The 22,496-nt window shown below is 47.7% G+C and overlaps 1 protein-coding gene across 2 annotated transcripts in view; it reads right to left on the reverse strand.

The window, feature by feature from the left end:
• Window positions 1-11,278: 11,278 nt before the first annotated feature.
• Window positions 11,279-22,496, reverse strand: part of CBFB (core-binding factor subunit beta) — a 38,457-nt gene continuing 27,239 nt past the window's right edge. Inside the window, exon 6 of one of the 2 annotated variants that reach the window (XM_027750052.2) lies at window positions 11,279-12,018. In XM_027750052.2, the coding sequence (XP_027605853.1) occupies window positions 11,996-12,018 (23 nt within the window). In that variant the 3' untranslated portion in view covers window positions 11,279-11,995. The remainder of the gene's footprint in view (window positions 12,019-22,496) is intronic. The other variant, XM_027750051.2, reaches the window with a different exon arrangement.

Genomic DNA, 22,496 nt, shown 5'->3' on the forward strand with positions numbered 1-22,496 from the left:
CAGCGCGGGCGGCCGGGGGGTCCCGCCGGCCCCGGCCCCGCGGGCAGCGCCGCAGCGGCCACCCGCCGGCCGCCCCTCCCCGGCCCGCGGCCCCGCCGCCCGCGCCCCCCGCCCGCTGCCGGGGCGCGGGGCAGGGCCGCGGCCGCGTTCGCCCGTCCCGTCCCTTCCCGGCCTGTCCCGGCCCGTCTGAGGGGCCGGGGGGGCTCCGACCCCCCCCGCGCCGCGGGGCCGCCACTCACCTCACTTGCGGCTGCTGAAAAACTGCTTTGCAGCTGCCGTCAGGCGCGCCCGCGCGGGGGGCGGGGCGGGGGCGGGGCCCGGCCGTGAGGGAGGGCGGAGGGCGGAGGGCGGTGGCTCGGGGAGGTCTCGAGTTCGAGCCCCGCCGCCGGCGCCGGGCGGGTGTGGGACCCGCAGCGCAGGGCCCGGTTGCGCCGGTGAGCTCTGGACTGAGGGAAAAACAACCAGCCCAAACCAAGCCGGTTGCGTCCAGTTTTTCCTGTTGAAGGGCCAGGGTGGGGGAGAGAAGAGTCGAGGAGAAATTAGTCAGTGGCCCAAGCAAAGTTACTGGAACAAGCACGGGAATGACTCAGTAAGGAAGAAAACAGTAACAAAGTCATTGACTCTGCGATGTTGTTTGAGCCACCCCAGCGTTCTGACCCCAAGGAAGCCCATGTTTCCCTTGGGGGGGCTCACCTGCCTTACTCACACCCAAACCCCCGGTGGCAGAAGCACCCACACAGCCCAGGAGCAAACTGAGCTCCCCAGGATGTGCCACCCCTTTGGACACCCCATGGCAGACCATCACCCGCTTTTACAGTGGAAACTCCATCCGAGATGAAAGGCACCAGGTCAAGCATTGCCCAAATAAGCAGATAATTAAGAGTAACTGAGAAAACCCAAGGATACAGACCCGTGCCAGGCCCGTGCAAAGCGACACCTTCTCTGGAGCGGGGCTGCACAGGCGGTGGACAGCCAGGAGAGTGCGGTGGGTGTGGAGGCAGCTGTAACTCCTTCTGGTGGCGGGTCGGTGCTCCAGGAGGGGCAGGGAGCGTGAGGACATGCATTTTTAACATGTTCATTAGAGGTGGCAGCAGAAGGCCTCTCCTTGGGCGATACCCATCTCCTGTCCCCTCTCCCATGCTGCATCCCTGCGGGGGGTGATGCTCAGTCCCAGCCTGACCCCACCATCCATGGGCTGCCCATGTGCCCACCATGTCCCAGCAAGGTCAGCAGCAGGCCAGCCCCATCACATGGAATATCCCACAGTAGGACAGAAAACATCAGCTGAGAACTCCCATCAGGCAACCAGCCACAGCCACAGGAGTTTGGGGATCTCGTATTTGAAAGAGAAAAAGAGAGAGTCAAACGTTGTTTCAGGTAGGTTTTCCACTACACCTCCTTCCCACAGGCAGAGCAAGCCATTGCTGGCAGGGGGAATCAAAGCCTTAGAAAGAAATCCCAGTCACGTTTGGGAGCAGGACCTTGTCCAGGCTCTGCTCTGAACACCACGTGTCTCAGCATCTCTGTTCAGGTCACAGAGCTGTCAAAGCAGGTGAGATTTTAATGTATATGGCGTGGAGCAAGCCCCAGGGAAATTAGCTTTCCCTTGAAGTCAGCTGCACGTTGCTCTATTTATTATTCATGCCTTGCTTGCTTTTTTTTTTTTAATGCAAGCATGGTGACATCTTAATATGCTGAAAAGCACAGAGGTGCTGCCAATGTTTCCCCTTCACTCCAGCCCTTTGACACATCTTTATTGGCTCAAAGAGAGAAATTAGCCTTTCCTCTCCCAGGAGCATGGGCTAACCCTTATGAGTCACCCACTATCTCCAAATCACTATATACATAAAATATGTATATATACAATACTGACATATTATTTTTATATATATATTCATATAGTGACATCCATAAGGACTATGTTTGAGAGAATAGATATGTAGAGAAATGTGCATATCCCAGTCATTTAACAGGGCATGAAGGACACGCAGCACCACTTTTAAGCAGGCTCAGGGCACAGGCAGCCCTCAGGTTGAGATGCTGGATGGTGGATGCCAGCCCCTTCCACACCTCTGAGCTTAAAACACAGCCCTGACCCAGGCGGGAGGGCAGAGTGAGCTGTGCAGGGGCAGGCAGGGGCAGTGGCACCCAACAGCCCTGGGGGTTTGCTGGTCATTGCAGTGGCTCCCCAGGTTGAGGAGGGAGGTCCCAGGCACAGGCACAGATCAGTGGGAAATCCCAGCTGGCTGAAGATCCCACACAGTGTCCTGAAGGGGAGCAAGTGCAGGCACGGCTGAGGTGGAGCATCCCCTGCACCCATGCCCACCATTGAGACCAAAACCTCTCCTTCCCCGGGCAGAGGAAAACTCCCCCATGCACCTGAGGCATCCTCCCTGGATTCCCAGAGGAGCTGGTTTCCGTGCAGACCACATTTCTCATTCCACCAACCAAGACAAGAAGAAACCAAATCCGAAGTCACAGGAGGCAGCAAAACCCCCCCAGGCTGTTTGCAGGGCTGGTGTTCAGCTGCACCAGCGAAGGAGAGCAGCTCAAGGGTTGCTTTTGAGCCCTCACTTCAACAGCAGCAGGAGGGGCTGGTTTGCAGAGGTGAACACCAGCTCCACAGGGAAGCTGGAGACCCCCAGGACCACCCCAGCTCCGCTGGGCACATCCCTCTCTGGCCTGCTCCTCCCGCCTGGAGAGCCTGTCCCAGCCGGAGATCCAGCTGCAGGCTGGGCTGGCTCATGGTTTTTGCACAGCTGAGCCAGCAGTTATGAAAATTCCCAGCTCCTTCCAACACCTCTTCTGCCCCAAACCCAGCAACAACCAGCAAGCTGCCCAGGGACACTGGGATGTTCTCCCCCCGGGCAGCTCTGTGCTGCAGCTGCACTCAGGGGTGTGGAGCAGCCTTGTCTGTGGGGTGCTGGGATGGAGCCCCCTTTGCCTGCCCCCACCACAGAACCAGAGTGCTGAGGGTCCTGAGCAGGGATCAACGTGGGCAGCTGAAATCAACCCCCCCAGAGTGACTGGAGAAGCCCCCCTGGCTCCCCAGTGACTCCAGGCAGGATGGCATTTTCAAGGCAGATTGGGCAAACCACCATCATTTGGGCAACTGCTTGTGACAGGCAAAAATTAAATTTTAAAAGAATAAAATTACCCTCCTCGCTCTCCAGATTATGGAGCACTTCTTGGAAAATGCCCAAATTCAGCCCCGGGGCTCAGGAAGCAATGTGCAGCTCTCTGAAAATTATGATCAATTTTTAAAGCCTGGCTGAGCTGTTAATGTTTCTGACTGAAGGAATGGCAGTGGGTGCATCCATCGGAGACAATCCAGGTCCCCTGCTGCCAAAGCCTTGTGGTGCTGTCACATTTTGGGGTGAGAGCGACAGCTTCAGGGAATTACTGGATTCTTACTTATTTTTCCTAAATTCCACACATCTGCGGGTGGGCGTCGGTAGGGAAGAGCTGGGCTTTGCAGTCCAACCGGTCAAAAAAAAAAGAGGAAAAAATGCAAAAGTTACCAGGAGAGACTAAAAACTCACCAGGGCTTGCAGGGGATGGAGCCGCGCGTGGGGAAGGGCCGGGCGGCTCCGAGCGAAGGAGAGCTGCCCTCTCCCGACGGGATGCGACAGGGACACGGATCGGGGCTGTGCGGGAACCTGCCCTGGGGCTGCCCGGAAAAACGGGCTGGAAACGGCCCCGGGCCGGGCAGCGCTGGTTCGGTCGCGGGAAGGATGTTTGCCGTAAAGCTCTGAAGTTGCTCGGGTTTTTCTGGAGGTGCGCTCCCCGCTGAGAATTTTGGGATGGCAGTTAGGAATGGATCCAAACAGCGCCGGCAGCTCCCGGGGGGAGCGGGGGGGGGGGAAGCCTTGCTCGTGTGCTGGGGGAAGTGTTGGAACTCTCCAAGGAGGGTTATCCCGCCTCTTCAGGGGGATTTATCCCACAGCCAGGAGTTTGGGGTCCCGCCGAGGTGGGCAGTGCCCCAGCGGTGCCAGGGTGGGGGTCCCCGCGTGGGCAGGGGCTGGCAGCACCGAACCCGGCCTTTCCCAGGGGAGACCCCTGGCTCCGTTTTTTGCTGGCTCAGCACTTCTGCCCTCCGAGCCCGCCCTGCCCTGCCCTGCCGGGATGGTTTCAATCACCCAGAAAGCCGCTGGAGCGGCGGCCAAGGTTAACACGGGCAGGATGTGCAGCGTCAGCTCCCTGCCGGGGTCCGAGGAGCTGCTCCGCACCCGCAGGGCTGGGGGGCACAAAGGGCCTTTTTCCAGCGGGCCGCTTGCCCGCACACGCGGAGTCTCCAGCGTGTGGTGAGCCTTGCCCGGAGCCTCCCTGCGCTGGGGCTCACATGCTCCGGGAGAGGGTCCTCCTCCCTGCCGGGTGTGCGGGACCCGCAGCCCGGGGGCAATAAAGGTTTTTGAGGTGATGCTGTGCCTGCCCGGGAGCAGGCAGGTGATGAGCCTGGCACGGGCCGGGGAGCACGGCAAGGCTTTGGCACACGTTGTGCTCTATCAGGACCGAGGTGGTCACAGACATCACTTCTCACATGCCGGGATTTGGGTTCCTGGTAGCTACAAAAGCTCCCCCGTATTTTTGCACCGCGCTTGGTGTCCGGAGATGGGCAGAAACGGGCCGGTCCCAGCGCTGCCCAGAGGATGCTGCGATGCTCTGATGCTCTGTCAAACACTGCCCGAGGAGCGCAGCCGGCGCGGCTCCTGCCCCACACGGGGCATTTTACAGGGCTGGGCCGAGGGCAGGGGCTGAGGGGGAGGAGGTGGGTGAGGATGGAGCGCTCCGAGAAGGGAGGGAGCAGCGTTAAAGCCGCGATGGAGGGGCCGTTCCCCGCAGGGAGCAGCTCCCCCGCAGCGCTCCCGGCCCGGGGCCGGCGCGGTCCGTGCGCTTCGCACAGCTCGTCCCTTCCAGATGTGTTTTAAAAACTCTCATTCGTGCAGGGCTAGATCTAAACTGGCTTCGGCCTCATTAGAAACAGATGCGCTGGTTTCTGTTTCCTCCTCGGGGTGGTTTAGCCCGGGCGCGGGCAGGGCGCGATGCCCAGCTGGCGGTGCCGGGCGGGGCGCGGGGGCAGCGGGCAGAGGTGATGGGCATTCGGTCCTTCCCGGATCAGTCAGCGCAGAGCCACCGGCGTCAGCAGCTGCTGCCAGGGGGCCGTCTGTCCTTCCAGCGAGCCCCTTTGGCTGCTGCCCAGCTAGGCACTTGGGGTTTTAATCGTGCATCAAAAACTCGAGGGGAAATTCGCCCTGGAGCAAAGCACGGGGATTCTGTAAAAATAAAATTGCTTAAAGCAACGGGTTTTATGAAAAAAAAGTAACAGATGGATTTGGCAGAGCAGATGATGAGGAAGGGCCATGGGTCAAAGTGCACAAGGAGGGGGCAGAGGGGTCAGTCCCCTCACCAGCCTGCTCCAGGCCTGGTGCTCAAGGTTTTCTCATTTAGCAGGAGATGAGTCAGAGCTGCAGGGTCCCCCTCAGAGCCCCTGAAGATCTCTGGCTTTGTCACTGACTTCTGGTGAATGAGCAGTGTGGGAGTGACTCAAATCATGGGCTGTGATGGACAGAACCGACAACAGAGGTGCTCAAGGAGCCTCTCCCCAGTGCCCCTGTGGTCCTGCTGCCACCCCCTGCCCTGGGTGCAGGAGCAGAGGATGCTGAGAGGGTTTGAAGGAGCTGGTGACTGAGGCACCTCGTAGGCGTTGGTGGTTTCAGGAAGTCACGCAGCCCCCAGGACCACCAGCACCAGGTCCCAGTCACACACCAGACGTGTCTGCAGAGCAGAACCGAAAGCAGAACTAAAAAGAGGATCTGTCCTCTCCTCTGTGTGGGAGCATCCGCCGAGCAGCCCGGGCTGGGGCCATCACTGCCAGGAAAGCCCTCGGGGACTCCTCGGGGGCAGCAGCTGCTCTGACCCGAGCAGGAGGCAATCCCTGGGCAGCTCAGGAGCTGTCTGTGCCTGCAGCACTGCCTATCCCCGCCCTCCTTCCTCACCCTGGCCCCCAGACCCCAAACACAGCCAGGGAAAATGACCTGGAAGGTTCCCTGCCCATGGCAGGGGGTTGGACTGGATGCTCTTTAAGATCCCTTCCAAACCTTACCATTCTCTGGTTCTATGACCTGGAGCTGGACCACAGCTGGCTTGTATGCAGGACTGAGCATCCCCAGCTGTCCCCCTCCTCCTGGACTGCAGCAGCTGTGGGCACAGGCTCCTGCCTCTGAGGACAGGCTCCCTGAGCAGCTGCAGGCTGGTGGCAAGGCACAGACAGCAGCCAGAGATCCTGGGGCACCAGGGAAGGCCACTGAGGTGCAGATCGAGGCCAGTGTTTGAGAGCAACTTCAACATCCAGATGGGCAGGACTTTGAGAGGCATCGACACCTACTGCAGAAGAGAAACCTGCAGCTGGACATGGAGCTGCCACTGCCCTCTCCTGCCCCACATCCTTCAGGAGCTGAGCAGAGCACCACAGCACCACGACTGGACAGAATGCAAACCAGGAGCTGAGTTATAATGAACAAGTCAACTGAACAAGCCAGGAATGAGCCTTGGCAATTAATTCAACACTTCTGGCCACCGAGTGCTGCAGAAGGCCCAAGGCAGGCAGCAAGTGCCTGCCCAGCAGGGACGTTGTCCCTGTTTGACACTGTTTGCCCTGGTGGCAACCAGCTCCTGGGGCAAGCCCTGCTCAGCCCCACCTCCTGAAAAGCTGTGATATATGGTCACAACCAAGATTACACACCCCTCTGCAAAGGGCTCAGAGCAGCAGGGAGGGGAGGGCAGGGACACGATGTTGTGTCTCCAGCCGAAGGCAGAGGTGGGACAGATCAGGGACTCACACACGGTGCAGGGGGTCCAGACGCTGCATCCTTGCTCATATTGAGGGAAATCCCTCCCACTTCCCTCATCAAATCCATAGGCTGGAACAAGTCCTGTATTCAGCACCCAGAACCACTGCACTGGGGATGAGCACTCAGCACTGTGTGGGCCCACTCTGCCCAAGACTCAAACCAAGAGCCACAACCATTTTGGCCACCGAAAAGCAGGGGCAGAGCCAACAGTGCCCACTGAAGGGAGGCTCAGTGTCAGTAACACCTGCACTGGAGGGACCCCTTCCTCCCCACCCTCCCCACTTTCCCTTCCACCCTGGTGTGCTCAGTACCTGCTCACTTCCCAAAGCCAAAGGCTTACACTCAACCTATGTGGTTAAATCCACCTTCACTGCTGTGAAGGGCTGAAGCCCTGAAATGCTTCCAAAATCCTGCAGCAGCAACAGCACAGCCACCCCAGTCATCTGCTCCAGGAACAGTCAGTCACACAGGAAGTGATCAGGGCCAAGAGCATCCCACAGCCAAAAAGCTTTAGTTCTCTTACAGTGCTTGTTTCTCTACACCTATACTTTGCTGGGTTTTTGTAAGGTAGGAACAGCAAAAGCTGAAAGCGTTGGGGATGCAGCTGGAAAAGGCTCAAAGGGACAGACTATCCCAGCAAACCAGTGGGTAACAGCTGGAAAAGCCAGGAGCTTTCAGGAGCAAACTTTGCTCCAGCTCTAGAAGGTCTTTCTGTTTTCAAGCTAAACCCATCACCTGCTCTGGGGAAGAAAGAAGATTGCAAAGGGGGAAACGCAGTAATGGCACCAGTTCCTATGAAAAACAGAGAATCAGCCTGTGGAACAAGGGAAAGCAGAGCACCAGGAAAAGCCACATCTTCCAAGCCCACATTGTCAAGTCCAACAGGGTGGAAAACAGAGTTACACATCAGAAGAGTTGTGGGGAGCACCACAGACTTGGCAAAAGTCTCTCCAGCTGTGATGGACCATGGACAAGGCTCAGTAAGAGGCACTCAGCTGAGCAAGGAGCATTTCAGTTCCCCCTCCTTCCCCAGCCATCCCCTGTGCCAGGTGACAGCACCAAGCCCAGGCAGCACTCGGCTCTTCTGCGCTGCTTTTTCCTTCTCTCACTCCTGAGCTTTAAGAAACGACCCCAAGGCAACTCTGAAAAATCACTTATCTCAACCTGTAATTGAGAAACCTATTTAATAGTTACTTAAACCCGGAGCAGCTCTGAGCATGCAGCAGCTGATGAATATGCATGGCCTGGGATTTGCATTTCATGGCAGGGTGAAGACAGGATGTCAGGCAAATGAGCTATGAGAAATGTTGCCCATGCAAATGTTCACTCTGCTCCAATTTCTCACTGTAATTCTCATCCTTGGAGCCATTTTTGTCATTCTCTTATTTGCATTGGAAATGTAGTAAAAAAATAATGTAACTTCACCAAAATTGGTCCTTCTGTGCAGACAGGATGGATTCTTTACTACATCTGTGATAGAGTGGAGACCTGAACTACTGACAGGCAAAAATAAATGCTGAAGTCCTGCTGACACTGTGCTAGGCCAGGCAGTTCTGAAGGTCTCCAAAACCACATCTCCTTCATTTAACTTCCCAGCCCTTACCTGAACAAGGCTTGTTATTAGACAAACCACCAGAGATCTTCAGGAACAGAAAAGCTGCTGTTTTCACCCCCAGTTTCATTTTCTGTTTTCTGCTTTCAGAGGGGAGACCATGAACACAGGACAGCTGCTGTTTCCCCTTGAGAGAGACCAGGACAATCTGCTCATCCAGGCTTTGAGAACCTCAGCAAATGGACTAAACATTGAGATTCCCACCTGCACCACTGCATCCAGCTCTGGGGTCCCCAACAAAAGGACATGGACCTGCTGGAGCAAGTCCAGAGGAGGCCATAAAGCAGCTCAGAGGGCTGGAGCACCTCTCATGTGTATAGAGTTGTTCAGGCAGGAGAAGGTTCCAAGAAGACCTTAGAACCCCCTCGGTAACTAAAAGTGCTACAGAAGTTTGAGAGGGACTTTCAACAAGAGCATGAAGTGAGAGGACAAGGGGAAATGGCTTCAAACTGACATAAAGGGGAGGTTTATATTAGATATCAGAAGAAATTCTTCCCTGTATGTCTCTTTTACAAGCTGCCTCCCAAACTGAAGAACATCTTCAGGAAAGCCACAGGTCACAGCAGGGCTGTTTTTAGGAGTTGTTCTCTGATCTGTTCCCAGTCAGATTGCGAAAGGATACAACGAGGTTACACGTTGTCTGTTTGCATGTAAATGCTCTCAAAGCAGAAAGCAGCTCTCCAGTTACTGGGCAATTCTCTGCTTGATTTCAGTGCATAACCAGCACTGTCAGTCATTCAGTATTAACTATTTCAAGTTATACCGCCTCAAATTTTAGCAGCTTCACGGCAGCACTACAATACTCATATTTTGCCCACAGTATTTTATCACATTTCCCCATTTCCTGAATTCCAACGTGCAAACCCCCTTCTTTCTCCCTGGCCCAAAGCAGCCCAATTAACAAGGTTTAATGGCTGCTATGACAACGTGCCACAAACAACACCCTCCTGCGAGGGCACAGCCCAACCAGGTACAACTGCCTGGGGCGCTGGAGCACCGACCTGCTCTCAGAGCAAGCAGGGCAGAACGGTCCCAAGAAACAAGAATTTTAGGGCAGCGAAATCCACATTTTCCCCAGTGCAGACCTTTTATCAAAGGTTCCCTCCCGGAGAGCTGCTGAACACGAGGGAGGGGGGTCGGTGAGTGGAGTGACCACTGGATGTCACTGCTGCTTTAGGCACGGCCAGCAGGGCAGCCCTGCACGGGCACGGCTGCAGACTCACCCCACAAACACCAACACCTCAGCCGGGACTGCCAGGCAGCCAGAAAGAACTTTATAGCACCTCGTTTTCACTACACAGAAGTTTATTATGAAAGTTAAACATACAACACAAAAAGTAGCAAAAGCAATCCTGTAGCTTAAGGCAACTCTTACAGGAGATGAATTCGAGAAAGATGATGCAACTTCAGTTTAAATAGAAATCATGAAAAATATCAAATTGCATCAATAACTTAAAATGCACTTTAAAAAGTCTGCACTAACCAGCAGAGGGGAAGGGCTGTGATCTTAATGCCAGCATTAAGATATGGGAAGCAGCAGAATGCTAAATGATGATAGGGAAAGTTCAGTATTTACACAGAGATAGCAACGTTAATATCTGAGAGCGTCATTTCCTGTGTACTTCTGGTTCAAAACCACCGTCTGAAACGTTAGGAAAACCTTTTAAAATAAATCTTCAGACTATTCCATCAAAAATACACAGATGGCAGAGAAGATCCAAGGCTAGGGCTGCGTGCAGCTGCATGCGTGTGTCCCTTAAATAACTCTTTGCAGAAACACTTTAGAAAAATTACTTCTTTGGGGGAAGAAAAGCAAGAAGAGTACGTGGCCACAGAGTGAAAAAGATTATCTTTCAGGTGAATCACATTTAAATTGAAGTATCAAAATATTTCTATTTGATGAGATTCTCACAGTTTACAGTTAATGACATTTTTAAGTGAATGTTAAATATTCATATTATTAACATACAAAGATTCTCCTTCACATTGACATCTGCTTACATTTTTGCAAGACCTCTTTTGCATCAATTGTTTTGCCATTAATGAGGAACGTGTAATTGTCTTAATTATAGAATTTAATAAAGATTTAACTGTTCTAACCATACAGAGTTTCTAGCTTTAAAATAATTCTTAAAATACTGAAGTCAGATCACCTATTTTAAAAAGGTATTTAAGTGACATTTTAATCAATCAGGCTGTACAGGAAGCACCACATTTTAACAAAGCCAAATGACATCACATTTCCAATCAATTTTCTTCAAATATTGGATGCAATGAAAACTTTGGAACAAGTCCATTCACCATCACCCCAAATAAACCAAGATTAATTCACACATTAATTCATCCCAAATCTTACCCTGTTAGAAAATGCAATATATACTGCAATGTAGTCTTAACTTGCATAAGATTTAATAGAAGTGGCCTGTGTGCAGGGTGAGGCTTCTGCACACAACCTCATCTCAGCTTTTCACCATCCAGCACAACTTTACAAAAAGCCTAAGATATAAAATATACTTAAAGCAGTTATCTTAAACATGATTTCATACATATCACCTTGGCAGCTGATCATTTTGTTCCCAGTTGAAATGCTGTTGGATCTGATTGTGGAGTTGCAGTATCCCTTTCCAGAAGGAGTTAAAAAAATCCCTGAATAAAGCAGAAGCCAGCCTGCGACTTCCTCTGAGTTTCAGTAAAGCACTATATACAGGGGCCAAGAGCCACCCAAACTCACGGGATACAGAAAAAACCCAGGCCAGATACCGGGGCAGATGCATTAATGCCTGAAAATATACACTTGAAAATGAAAATATTTTATCATTTAAAAAGTGGAACTAATGAATCGTTAGCAGTTAAAAGAATACTGTAACCGTAACGTTTACAAACCCACGAAAGTTTGAAAACTGATTCCAACAGCTCTGATTCACTGGGTTTAGCTTGGAAATAACGCAAAATAATGTCAGCAGTTTTAAGAAGGTCTTGCAAATTTGGAAAAAAAAGAAAACTGAAAGAAAGATAAGAATGCGTATCTAAAATAAAGCAGGAGCACAGTTAGGACAATGAAAATTCCAAAAGCCCATATTAAAAAATTAAGCTTGGAATGCATTGGCTTCCAGCAGTTTTTTTAAAAAAAAAAAACAAAACAACAAAAAAAAAGTTCTAAATCTGCAATATCTTGACCTATTTTTAAGTGACAATTTTTATTACAGTTGAGAAAAACGGTTTTATAGCTGCATAAGTTTCCATTTCACTAAGATAGTGCCAACAAAAATAAGTTTGCATAGAAAAAACAAAATTTCAAATTGCCACTGGCTACATGCTTAAAATGGGAAATGCAGGTATTGTAACATAAACATAGTGCAAACCATGGCAGCTGGTGGTGCTTGGACTGCCGCAGGTCAGGAACAGACCATAATATACCCAGTTCTCACAGTTTCTGGTCTTTTATTCAATCTTTGCCAAGTAGAAGCAATGCACGTGTGCAGCCCATTAACGGAGTTTGAGATCATCTCCACTGCCCAGGGTAGACCCAGGACTAGGGTCTTGCTGTCTTCTTGCCTGCAGCAACAAACACACGCTGGAGATCAAAAAAGGCAATCCCGACGTCATCAGTCAATTTATTCAGTGCATTAACATGACTAAAACCACAACCAATTTAAGGCAGAAACTTTACAATTCAGCAGTAGCAAAAGCATTAATTTTTAACACCAAAATCATTGTGTCCCTCAATTCAATGATCCCCCATAACCAGCAGGAATCCCAGGGCAGGGTGGGCACATCCCACTGCTCCAAAGGCCCTCCTGCAGCCAGGCTTCAAACAGCACCTTAACAAGCAGCAAGAGACTTCCAGAACAGTTAGGTAACAATTTTGTGTCCCTTTTTCCAAAATAATTTTATTCCCCTTCTGTTAGCCTTTTCTGTAAATGTTTTCAGTACCAAGATTTTAGAGAGAAAGGCTACAATGCAAGATGGCAGAGCATGTCACATCATTTCCAAATAAATCTCCCCTCAGCATTTTTACATGGGAAACATTTACTTCAGCTTCTTCAGGAATCAGGAATTATATAATTCTGGAATTATAACATGGTAACACACAAGCGTAATTTAATCGATAGATTGACACATGTTTTAACACATAATTTCTTTTTCAGTGCACCTGCAAAGTTGGTAAGAATATCAAACTGAGAAAACTCTGGGACTGATAATTGCACCCCTGTATTAAAACAAATGTAAGTTCTCCTTTAAAGAAATCATTCTGTTAAACAGTTTGAGCTGATGGCATCGTAAAGAGGAAATTAAGGACGGTCAGTCACAGTTAGAGAGGCTACCTTTGACTTGTCCTTCTTTACTTCTGCCTCCCTTATCTACCATTCTTCTTGTCTGCCCAGTTGGATGCTCCCAGTGATTAACTGGTTACTGCACCCAGGGAACTGCTGCTTCCTTCTGCTTAAAAACTGATTTGAAGTTCCATTTTCCTTTCATGGGCAGTGGTCCCACTCTGATGCACACGGACCTCATTCAATAAATCCCCCCAGCAACCAACATGTTTCCAGAGCAGACAATTCCCTCCTGCACTCTCCTTAGTGGTCACATTGCCATTGTTGTTTTGGAAACACCTCCACTATCTTAAATATCACAGTTGCTACCTGCTACCTTTATGCATCCAGTGCTGCCCTTGGTTGCACTTTAGGTGTTCAGGGGTGAGTCAATCTTTTCACTCTGTTCTATCTGGGTGGGTCACACTCTGACTGAGGGAACAATCTGCTTCTCCTCCATGCAGAACTCTGAAGGTGTCAGCCAACATCACTGCTGGTGCACAACCCCCCAGATTTCTCAGTAATCTTCCTGAGGAATCACATTAAAGCAAACAGCTCTAATCACACACAGCACTGACGATTTTAGTGTTTAAGGGCATTTTCCTTTCAGCCCCTGAAGCAACTTCTGCAAGCTGTCCTCTTTGTGGAGATGCTGAATATTAGAAGATGGTGTTTAATTAGAGATTTTTACATAATTTCCAAAAGGCAAATCATTCAGCTTTGACTATCAAAATCACTGTGGAAAGGTTAATGAAGGAAAGCCCACACTTTTTTTTCCCTTTCAACAGAAAAGTAAACTGTGTTGTAAAGATTTTTCTTAATATGAAATGGTTGTTCAACAAGTCTTAAATTAGTGTGACAGTATCTATTTAGAGTTCTACAAGATTAACAAAACAGAAACAGTTCCACTTCGCATACTCTTCTCCTATTGAACTGACTGCAACAAGATTTCTTCTGGTTTTAACTGTTGCCTCTTTCTTCTAGAGGGAAACAAAGGCAAGCACTGTCTATAGGAATTACCAAAATCTTACTTCTACTAATCTTCTACCAATTTTGCACTCAATAAACATTTTTACACTTAACTAGAAAAGACCAGCAAGTTAATTGCTGCTCTACTGCTGCTCTAAAAGCAACAGTGTTTCTTCCTCAGAAAGCAAATCACACACACAGCAATTTTATTGTCAAATTTCAGTGAAGATTCCAGGATACGGGCATATGGTTGCATTTATGCTTTGCTTAAAGTGGTCTTTTCTTTCAAAACATATGAAAGAAGTTGTGTGATTCGTGACCTCACTGCTGCTTGCAGAGTGTGCAGAAGCCACTGGTGAACCACCACCAGATCTGCCCTTTCAAGTGCTGTGCAGAAGGCACGACAAACGACCCTCCGATGCACCAGAGGCACTCATGACAATATCTGACACCAGTGTGTGTGGATAAAGGAGTAATTCTGCAATTCAGTAAGTGGGGATTTACACAAGCGATGGTAACGTGTTGGAATGACAGCTCTGGCCCAGACCCCCTCCTCTGCTTGTGCTCTTCTGCTCTGCAGGACAACACCTGTGGAACATGCTGGTTCTGTCCCCAGCCACCCTGCCAAGGCACAGTGAGGAACCACAACTGTGCCCCACGCACTCAAAGAACACCAGGAGAAATAAAACCTGCTCCTTAAAGACCAGAGAGTGCCCTGGTTTGTAGGCAGGCAGCACCCTGGGCAGCACCAGGCACTGGGGCTGCTTTTGTTCACTGGCAATTGTGAACACAACCTTCCTAGGAAATGCCACAAGCTCCTGACCACCACGTGCAGGAGGAGTGTGACTGCCAGTGTGGCAGTGTCTGCTGGTTCTCAGCCCATTACAGGAAGCTAAAACTTCCCTTTTAGACATGTGAAATGGCACTCTCCAGACTTCCCTCAGCCGAGGGTCCCACACGCCGGGCACAGCTAATCAATCCTCTGAACTGCAGCATTTGCTGTAATTTTTGAAATGCATACCTTTTGCTGCCATGCAAAAGCACCAGAATTACTCTCAGTGAATAATGAGCTCAGCTTCTCAAGGATTAAGGAGACTTGCTTCAATTAAGAAAGATGCATCTATCTTTGCCATTGGGAAATGGAATACCCTGCCATGAGTCATGCATAATGAGCCATGAGAAAACAGTAGTTATTCATTTTTTTCTCTGCATATTTCATTTTTTTCAGTCAAATGCTGATTTTAAGTTTGAAGGAGCACTACTTTGCATGTCCTTCATCTGCTATTTAGCAAAAGGATAAAAAAATATTTGCTTGTGAGAGAAACTTGTAAATAGCACACAGATCCCATCAGAGTTGTCATGTTCCTAAAAATGAATGTATTTTAACCAACATTGCCAGTTTCCTTCCAAATGTCCTGAAATCAAAGAGTTCATGCCGTGGACACATCAGGAGTTTCAACACCCAAAAATACTTGGCACTCAGCTTCCAGCACACCAAGCCCTGCAAATCTGCAGCAGGGCAGGAATTGTGAGTGGCCACGAGCCATTCCCAGCCTCCTGCCCTGGAGATGGTCGGATGGCCCACTGAAAGAACTGCAGGAACATACCTGGCAAAGAACCACCCCAAGCCTCCTATCACCTGCTATTCTAGATTTATTCATGCTGAACTCACAGTGCTGATACCAGGGGGGTAATGATGTACTGACAAAAAAGAGTTACTGACAAAAAAGAGTTACTGACAAAAAAGAGTTACTGACAAAAAAGAGTTACTGACAAAAAAGAGTTACTGACAAAAAAGAGTTACTGACAAAAAAGAGTTACTGACAAAAACGTTTTGACTGGAGGGTAAACAAACAAACGTGGCCCCTGCAATACTCTTACACCTGTGCTCTCTCCAACCCTCTGATGTCTGAGCTTTTTCCAAGCCTAATATATGTTAGCTGGTATGGACTGAAAGTCACATTAAGAGCATGATGCAGTATTTGTATTATATTATTTTTCTTCTCAATAAATTAGATAGCCTAAATCGTCAAATCATTAATTTTTATCACTGACTTTTTTGAAAAGGGACTGTGTTGGAGCCTTTACATCTGTTCCTGGGGCACTTAGGAAAAACAAATCTAAGAATAATGGCAATTAAGGAAGGAGGCACACGAGCAGTTCCTCCAGCTGCCAAGAGAGTCAGACACCCTCCTCCTCCTCCTCCGCTCAATCCTGACCCACGCTGCAGCCAGTGGTGCTTTCAACTGTGCCAACAAAACTCCTCAAAATGACTTTGAGAAAGCCTCTGTAAGTCCCCCCTTCCTGTGTGTGTTCTGAGGCCTCTGATGTCCCCAAGGCAGCCAAGCCCTGTCCCCACATGAGCTCATCGTGGACAGAGGCTGCAGTCCCACCGTGTGGTTTACACGAGAGCGCCGAGAAAGCAGAACTGAGAGAGCTGGGAGCAAACTCAGCAAGCATGGCCAGGGTTGCCATGAAGATGGCCCTCCCTTTCCATGAATCACTCAAAAAACCAGCAGGGAAAATTGGGACCTCGGAATGCCAGGCAGGGACGTGACAAGTACAACATATAACTTGGGACACTGGTGAAGAGGAGGGAAGGAAGAAGGGCTGTCCTGAAGAGCAGCCAAAATAAAGTCTCTTTGTGGACAACTCCACTGCAATTCTTTAATGGGATTCTGGCAGCTCCATCCTGCTGAAACAGAGCAGATGCATTGTGTGCCCTGGCATCTGCCATCTATAGTTTACTAAATAAGTGAAAAATCAGGCTATGTTATGAAAAACTAAACAGTGAACATTTGGATTCTCTTAGAAGGACTGTCAGCCTCTTGAAAAGGGATAAAAAAAAAGCAACCAACCAAGCCTGAGAATACACTGCAGATACTTTTCTAAAAAGAAGAGAACTGCAGGATAAACCCCCCCCAAGCCAAAAGCCCTGAAATAAGGACACACCTCAGCCCTGCCACCTGCCCAGCCTGCTCTGCCAGCAGCTGCTGGGGAGCTCCAGAGCAGGGCCAGGCACTCAGCACATCTGCTGGCTGCCCCAGGCACCCTCTGCAATAGCTGCATCTCTGTTTAAAAGCCTTGTGAAGGTACCAACCCTGGTGCACCACACTGGTGACTGCAAGGAAAGGAAAGGAAAAGGCACAGCAAGAGCAAGGAGCTCTGAAGAGCTTCGAGCTGAGACTGAAATTTTTACTTTCGTATTAGAACTTCTTTTCCAAGGGAAAAAAAAGCTTGAAATGCTCTCTTTTAGAAAGTATTGTTTGAAGGCTGGTCTAAAGGTTATAAATTTATAATTAATATTGATTGCCTCCAGACAGTTTTCCTCTGTTGCTCAGCCCCTTTCTAACCTTCATTGACTGAAAGAAGACGCTTATATTACAGTATTCCCTGATTTGCAAGATTGATCTCCTCCCTCCTGCAGTCAGCATTGATTCTGCACAGCACAAATTGTTTTTCTGATATATGCATTCCGTGGCACTTTCACACAAACACCAGCTAAGTTCTTGTGAAGCAAACTAGTCATAACATAACTGGCTTACTCGTACTGTACTCACACTGCAGAACCTCTTGAGGCAAATCCACACACCCACTTTAATGCCTCTTTCTAAATTATGTTGTATTCTTCCTGCACATAAACAAATTACATCTATTTATGGTTGTACACACACAGAAGCATTTACCAAGTGTACACTACCCACTGCATATGAAAAATTAACAGTTTGGGTTTCTTTCATATCCAAAACTGTATTAAAGCTTACACTATTTTTATGTCATTGTCAGTTTGGAGAGTACATACAATAAGTATTAGTTAAATTAATTCCAGATTAATATTTGAGGAAAAAAAAAAATCCTTAAAAATCATAGAGTTTGATGAGAAAAAACTAAGAAAAAACCCAACAAAATTTAAACAAAAACCCCTCCAAATTTATAATTATGCTATACTTTCTTCTGAAGCCAGTAGATTTGACAAAAACACTTATAATTAGTTAGAACATTTATTTACACTAAGAGTTTCATCTTTAAAAAAGAATAAGAAAGAAGGGAGAATGATTTTACCATCTAGAACCTTGGAAGAACATGAAAGCATAAAAGTCAGTCCTACTACTTGATTTTCTTTCAACTGTAAAGTGTTTACATTTCTGTAGCAAAATCTTGTTTGCTTTTTAAGAGTTCAGGACTTCGGCACAATTAAATGAAAACATTCCTGACAAACGACAAAAACGTGTAAAAACCTAGGGCAGGACTCAGCATTTAAAATGTAGGTAAATTTTTCTCCAGCAGTTTTTAAAGGCTGGGGTTGGTGGGGGTTTTTTGGTGCTTTGCATTGAGAAGGATTGCTACTGGAAGAAACAAAGGTTTCAAACCAGGGTTTTTTTTCAGCAAAATGAAGGTTTTTAAAATGGGAATTTCATGCAGTTTCCCAAAATGGTTCTGCTTAGGCATTAATGTAATTTATATTTAGCACAAGACCACAAACAGACAGATTGCTAGACTAGACTGTCTCAGGGACAAGCAAACCATTCTGCTTCTTTACTCACAGTGTTGCTAAAACAAAGAGCATGGCAGTAACATAGGAAATGAACACAAAGTAGAAAAATATGACATTTCGAAAATAGTGGTTGAAGAAATGACATTGGAAGGCTGGGAAGAGATCCAGCCCCTCCCCAGGTAAAGCAGTGGGAGCATCCTTAGCTGAGCTCCAGTGACACAGTCAGACAAACTGCAACCTCAGACCACTTCAAGTCCGAAATTACAGAGTGCCTGTACAAAACAAACCTTCACAAAACACCCCAGAGAGCCTCCTCTCATCTCCCATCCCTGGAAAATCCCCCTCTGTGCCATTGCTCCAGCAGGAGCTGGAGGAGGCACCTGCCTGTGGCTCCTCTGCACTGAGCACAGGCCCTGGCTTTGTGCAGGTTCTGATCTCACCAGGAGGAGCTGTTTGAGTCTCTCCCAGCCACTCGGGACAGTGGAACATGTTCTTGCATCACGTTACTGGGGCCAGAAGACTGAAGAACAAGCAGAGGCTTTTACCGGAAGATTGAAGCGTTTCTAGACGGTGACTTGGCAGGAATTTGTGCAGAAAACCTCTCCTGCCCCTCAACCCTGGGCACTCAGAGTGAAACCAATCAGCAGAGATGCTCCTACTGACTGACTCTCAACCAAGGCACAAGGAGATGAAGACACAGTGAAAATTAAATACCTGCCTCACCAGGTCCTCCCCTGTCCCTTTAGTCTCCTCACTCTCTTCTGTTAGTTTGGTAAAGGGGGCACAGACACTTCAAGTTCATATTCCTGTTCCAGAATACACCCCTAAAGTAACAGCCTTAGACCAAGTTTCCCAGGTGTAGCACTTGCTCATGGAAAGAGAACTTTGCCTTTGACTGGTGTGAAGCCACTAAATAGTCCAAGTCTGACAAGCAGCTCAGTGTTCCTAAACTTAATGAGTTTCCATCATTTATTTCATTTTTTTTTTACAATAATCTTTAACCAGGGACAAAGTCTTTCTTTGTGTGTATCATTAAACATTCACTGTCTCAGCATTCCACTGTTTTTGTAGAAGTAAAAGCCATTAGAATACATTATTAATTTTGAAGGCACTAAGAACACTCACTGACTTCAAAAGCATCTTTGAAACAAAGGAATCCTGAACAGCGAGGCAGGATTTGCAGCATCTGATGCAACCAAGCTACACAAGTTGATACAAAAACTCAAAAGCATCCTGTATTCAAAACAAACTATGTTAAAAATGTAACAGAACACAGTTCAACTCAGAGGTGCCTAAAAACTTCAATGAAAATTCCTAAATCCACTCACACCCTATTTACATTAGAGGAGTGCACAAAAACACAATCACCATTGGAAATTCATGCACAACCTACCTCAGATTCTGTTCTCAGATGCAAAGAATATGTTCATTCAAATAAAGATCTGGTGTGCTAATGTGGTCATGAATGGAAGTATTTGAAGAAAAGAGGGCAAACAAACTTGACAGCACTCTGAAGGTTTTTTGTTGGTGGGGATTTTTTTTTTTAATTGGTTGGGGTATTTTTAGGATATTTAAAAATGAAAATTAATAAAGCAATAATTTCTAAATTGTTACCACACTTCCTATTTTTTCCCCTTTCAATGTGTCCAATTGCCACATACGATCCACTTTAACTCCTTTCAACAACTTATCACTGATCACTCCTGTGCAAGGATATACCACTTTAAGTCTACAAAGAGACTTAGAACAGGGAATCCTTTTTACCCAGAAAGCTGTATAAATAAAGAATTTAATCTGATCATTTTCATATGCTGCCAGGCTTTGGATGGATAAATGTTTCCAAAGAGCTGGCGCCTCTGTTTTGGGTAGGAGTGGGTGGAATATTGCAGGATTCCCCTTCCCTCCCCCACTGAAGCAGAATCTGGTCTCTATTAAAGGCATTTTGGCTGTAATTCTACTGTCAGGAATATCCTGATTTTATACAGTGTTGCAATTCCTAAAACCATCATTAACACTGATGAGATCCTGCTCCACGGCTGCCAGTTCTGAGTTTTGCTGTCTGTGCCAAGCTTAGAAGGAAAGAAAAATCTCAAGTTTTAGTGATGCTGAGAGCTGTGTGGAGATCATATTAAAGAGATTATGAGGGCAGTACCTTCATGTGTGTGTAGCATAACATCCACAAAAATTCACTCAGCACACTTAGAACTGACCTTTTCTATAAAAAACCCTTCAAGTATCAGCTCTGTAGTACAACCAAAGATGCTGTTTGACCTTTTGAAGTGCACAGGCAGTCCCCAGGGCAGGCTGGATGGGGGTTTTTCCAGCTGCCAGCAGTGCAGGGTCAGCAGGTACCACTGACAAACCCTATTTCCAAGCTGACTCTGCCCAGCTGCTGCATTAGAGTGGAAGTCAAGGAAGCAGTGACTGGTTTGGAAACCTGGTTCCTGTTTAGGAATGCACTGTAAGTCTGTCTCTGCTCTCTCCCCTGTCCCACCCAGAAGATCCCAATTTTTATGCAGTCCTAAGATCTAGATTGCAAAAGCTCATCTGTAAACATTCCAGGGACACAGTCAGAACATCTTACCCTAAACACACAAATGAAAACTGAAATGTGAAAACCAATTATAGACCTACATTTGAGGTAAAAATCTCTTGGTTACACATATTAAACATGTACAGTAAAATAAATAGCAAAATATGAACAAAAATGTATTGCAATTATTAAAAATCTGTATTTGCCATCACATAAATTTGATGCACCTTTTGACATTGTTTTTATTCTGCTTAAACATATTTCAAATCAGTAATTTTTTCTTTTCTTCCCTTCTGTAGGTGATTACACCAGTGCTTTAGAGCTAGGACAACAACTATTGTTTTAAGAGAAAATGGGTACTAATAGCTAATAAGGACATCACCTAATGACAACTGCCTGCTGCCTTATTAAGAGCAAGAGTCTTTTCAGTAGTTATTGAATCCAGCTCCTGCAGACAGCCAGGGATGGTGCTTTTTGTGTCTCAGTGTCAGGAGTTTTGATGTCTGTCATGAAACCCCAGATGCTCAGTATTACCTCAATCTCACTGTTCACTGAAAGAGTTTTTTTGCACAGCTTAGCTGTAAGGAAGTGTTTTCTACACTCAGAGGAAAAATTAAGTCTCTCAGAACTGCAGAAGTTATTTCATGAAGCCTCATTCTTTTTGAACCTTCAGCATTCAGTATGCACACAGCTGCTTCTCTGCAGTGACAGGAGTGGGGATGAAGGACACAGTAAAGGAAAATAAATCAAGAAAAGCTTTAAGTAAATTGAGGTCAAAGACATAAGGCCAGACCTAAAGTTCCTACTCTATGTTGTTAAAATTAGAGCAGGTGCCACAGACTTAAAGCTAATTCTACCTTCCTTCTGAACTGAGCCCACAGGCAGGTTCCAGCTGTGCTGTGACAGAATCACTCAGCTAATCCAGCTGTTGCTCCCAGGATCCAGCAGCAGCCAGGCTTCCAAGGCAAGGATTTGACCCTTGTTCCAGCAGACCCCTGACCCGGCTGCAGCAGTGTTTGCAAGGAGACACCCTCCAGCCACCCCTGCAAAGTGAGAGACAGTGTTCTCTGCCTGCCTGTTCCCTCTCATTCTCATGTTCAGCGTCTTCCAATTGTACTTGGAAGGGAAGAAAGTCTGTCTCATCATCCCAATTATCAGAAGGGATGCCAAAAGAAAAGTAGCTTAGCAATAACAATAATCAAATTTTCTAAAAACCGGAGCACCAGCAGATTGATCATATTGGATTATAGCAAAGCCAGGCTGCACTGATGAGCCAGGAAGTAAGAAACAGCATTAGTAAGGGAGAGAAATTCAGAGCATTTCTGTGCTCTCCCTATTCTCTGCCTTAACTTGCCAACTCCCCTCATGCATTATTACTCGTCCTCTTACAGCTCCTGCCTTTCTGACATCTCAGAGCAGCTGGTTTCCATTCCCCTTCCTGGCTCCTCTTTTCTGCTCAGTAATTTCTGCTCTCATCAAGAAAGAACAAGATTCAATACTGTGGGGCCCTGAAGAAGCAAAGAACAACACAGGGGGAACTACACCAGTGAAAGAGAGGAGCAAGGCTCCCTGCCAGCAAGAAGAAGGTGAGAGGACAATAGAACTAGCCTGTGCAAGAAAGCAGACTGTGGCATCTGATTAAATTCACTGATAATGTTTCCCACAACATGGGATAGCGAGATCCAAAATTATGCCCACAGCTCCCAAAGCCTTTTCTGTGTTC

Source organism: Pipra filicauda, unplaced genomic scaffold (assembly GCF_003945595.2).
Source record: "Pipra filicauda isolate LSUMZ 115617 unplaced genomic scaffold, ASM394559v2 scaffold273_size1055052_pilon, whole genome shotgun sequence".
Classification (NCBI taxonomy): domain Eukaryota; kingdom Metazoa; phylum Chordata; class Aves; order Passeriformes; family Pipridae; genus Pipra; species Pipra filicauda.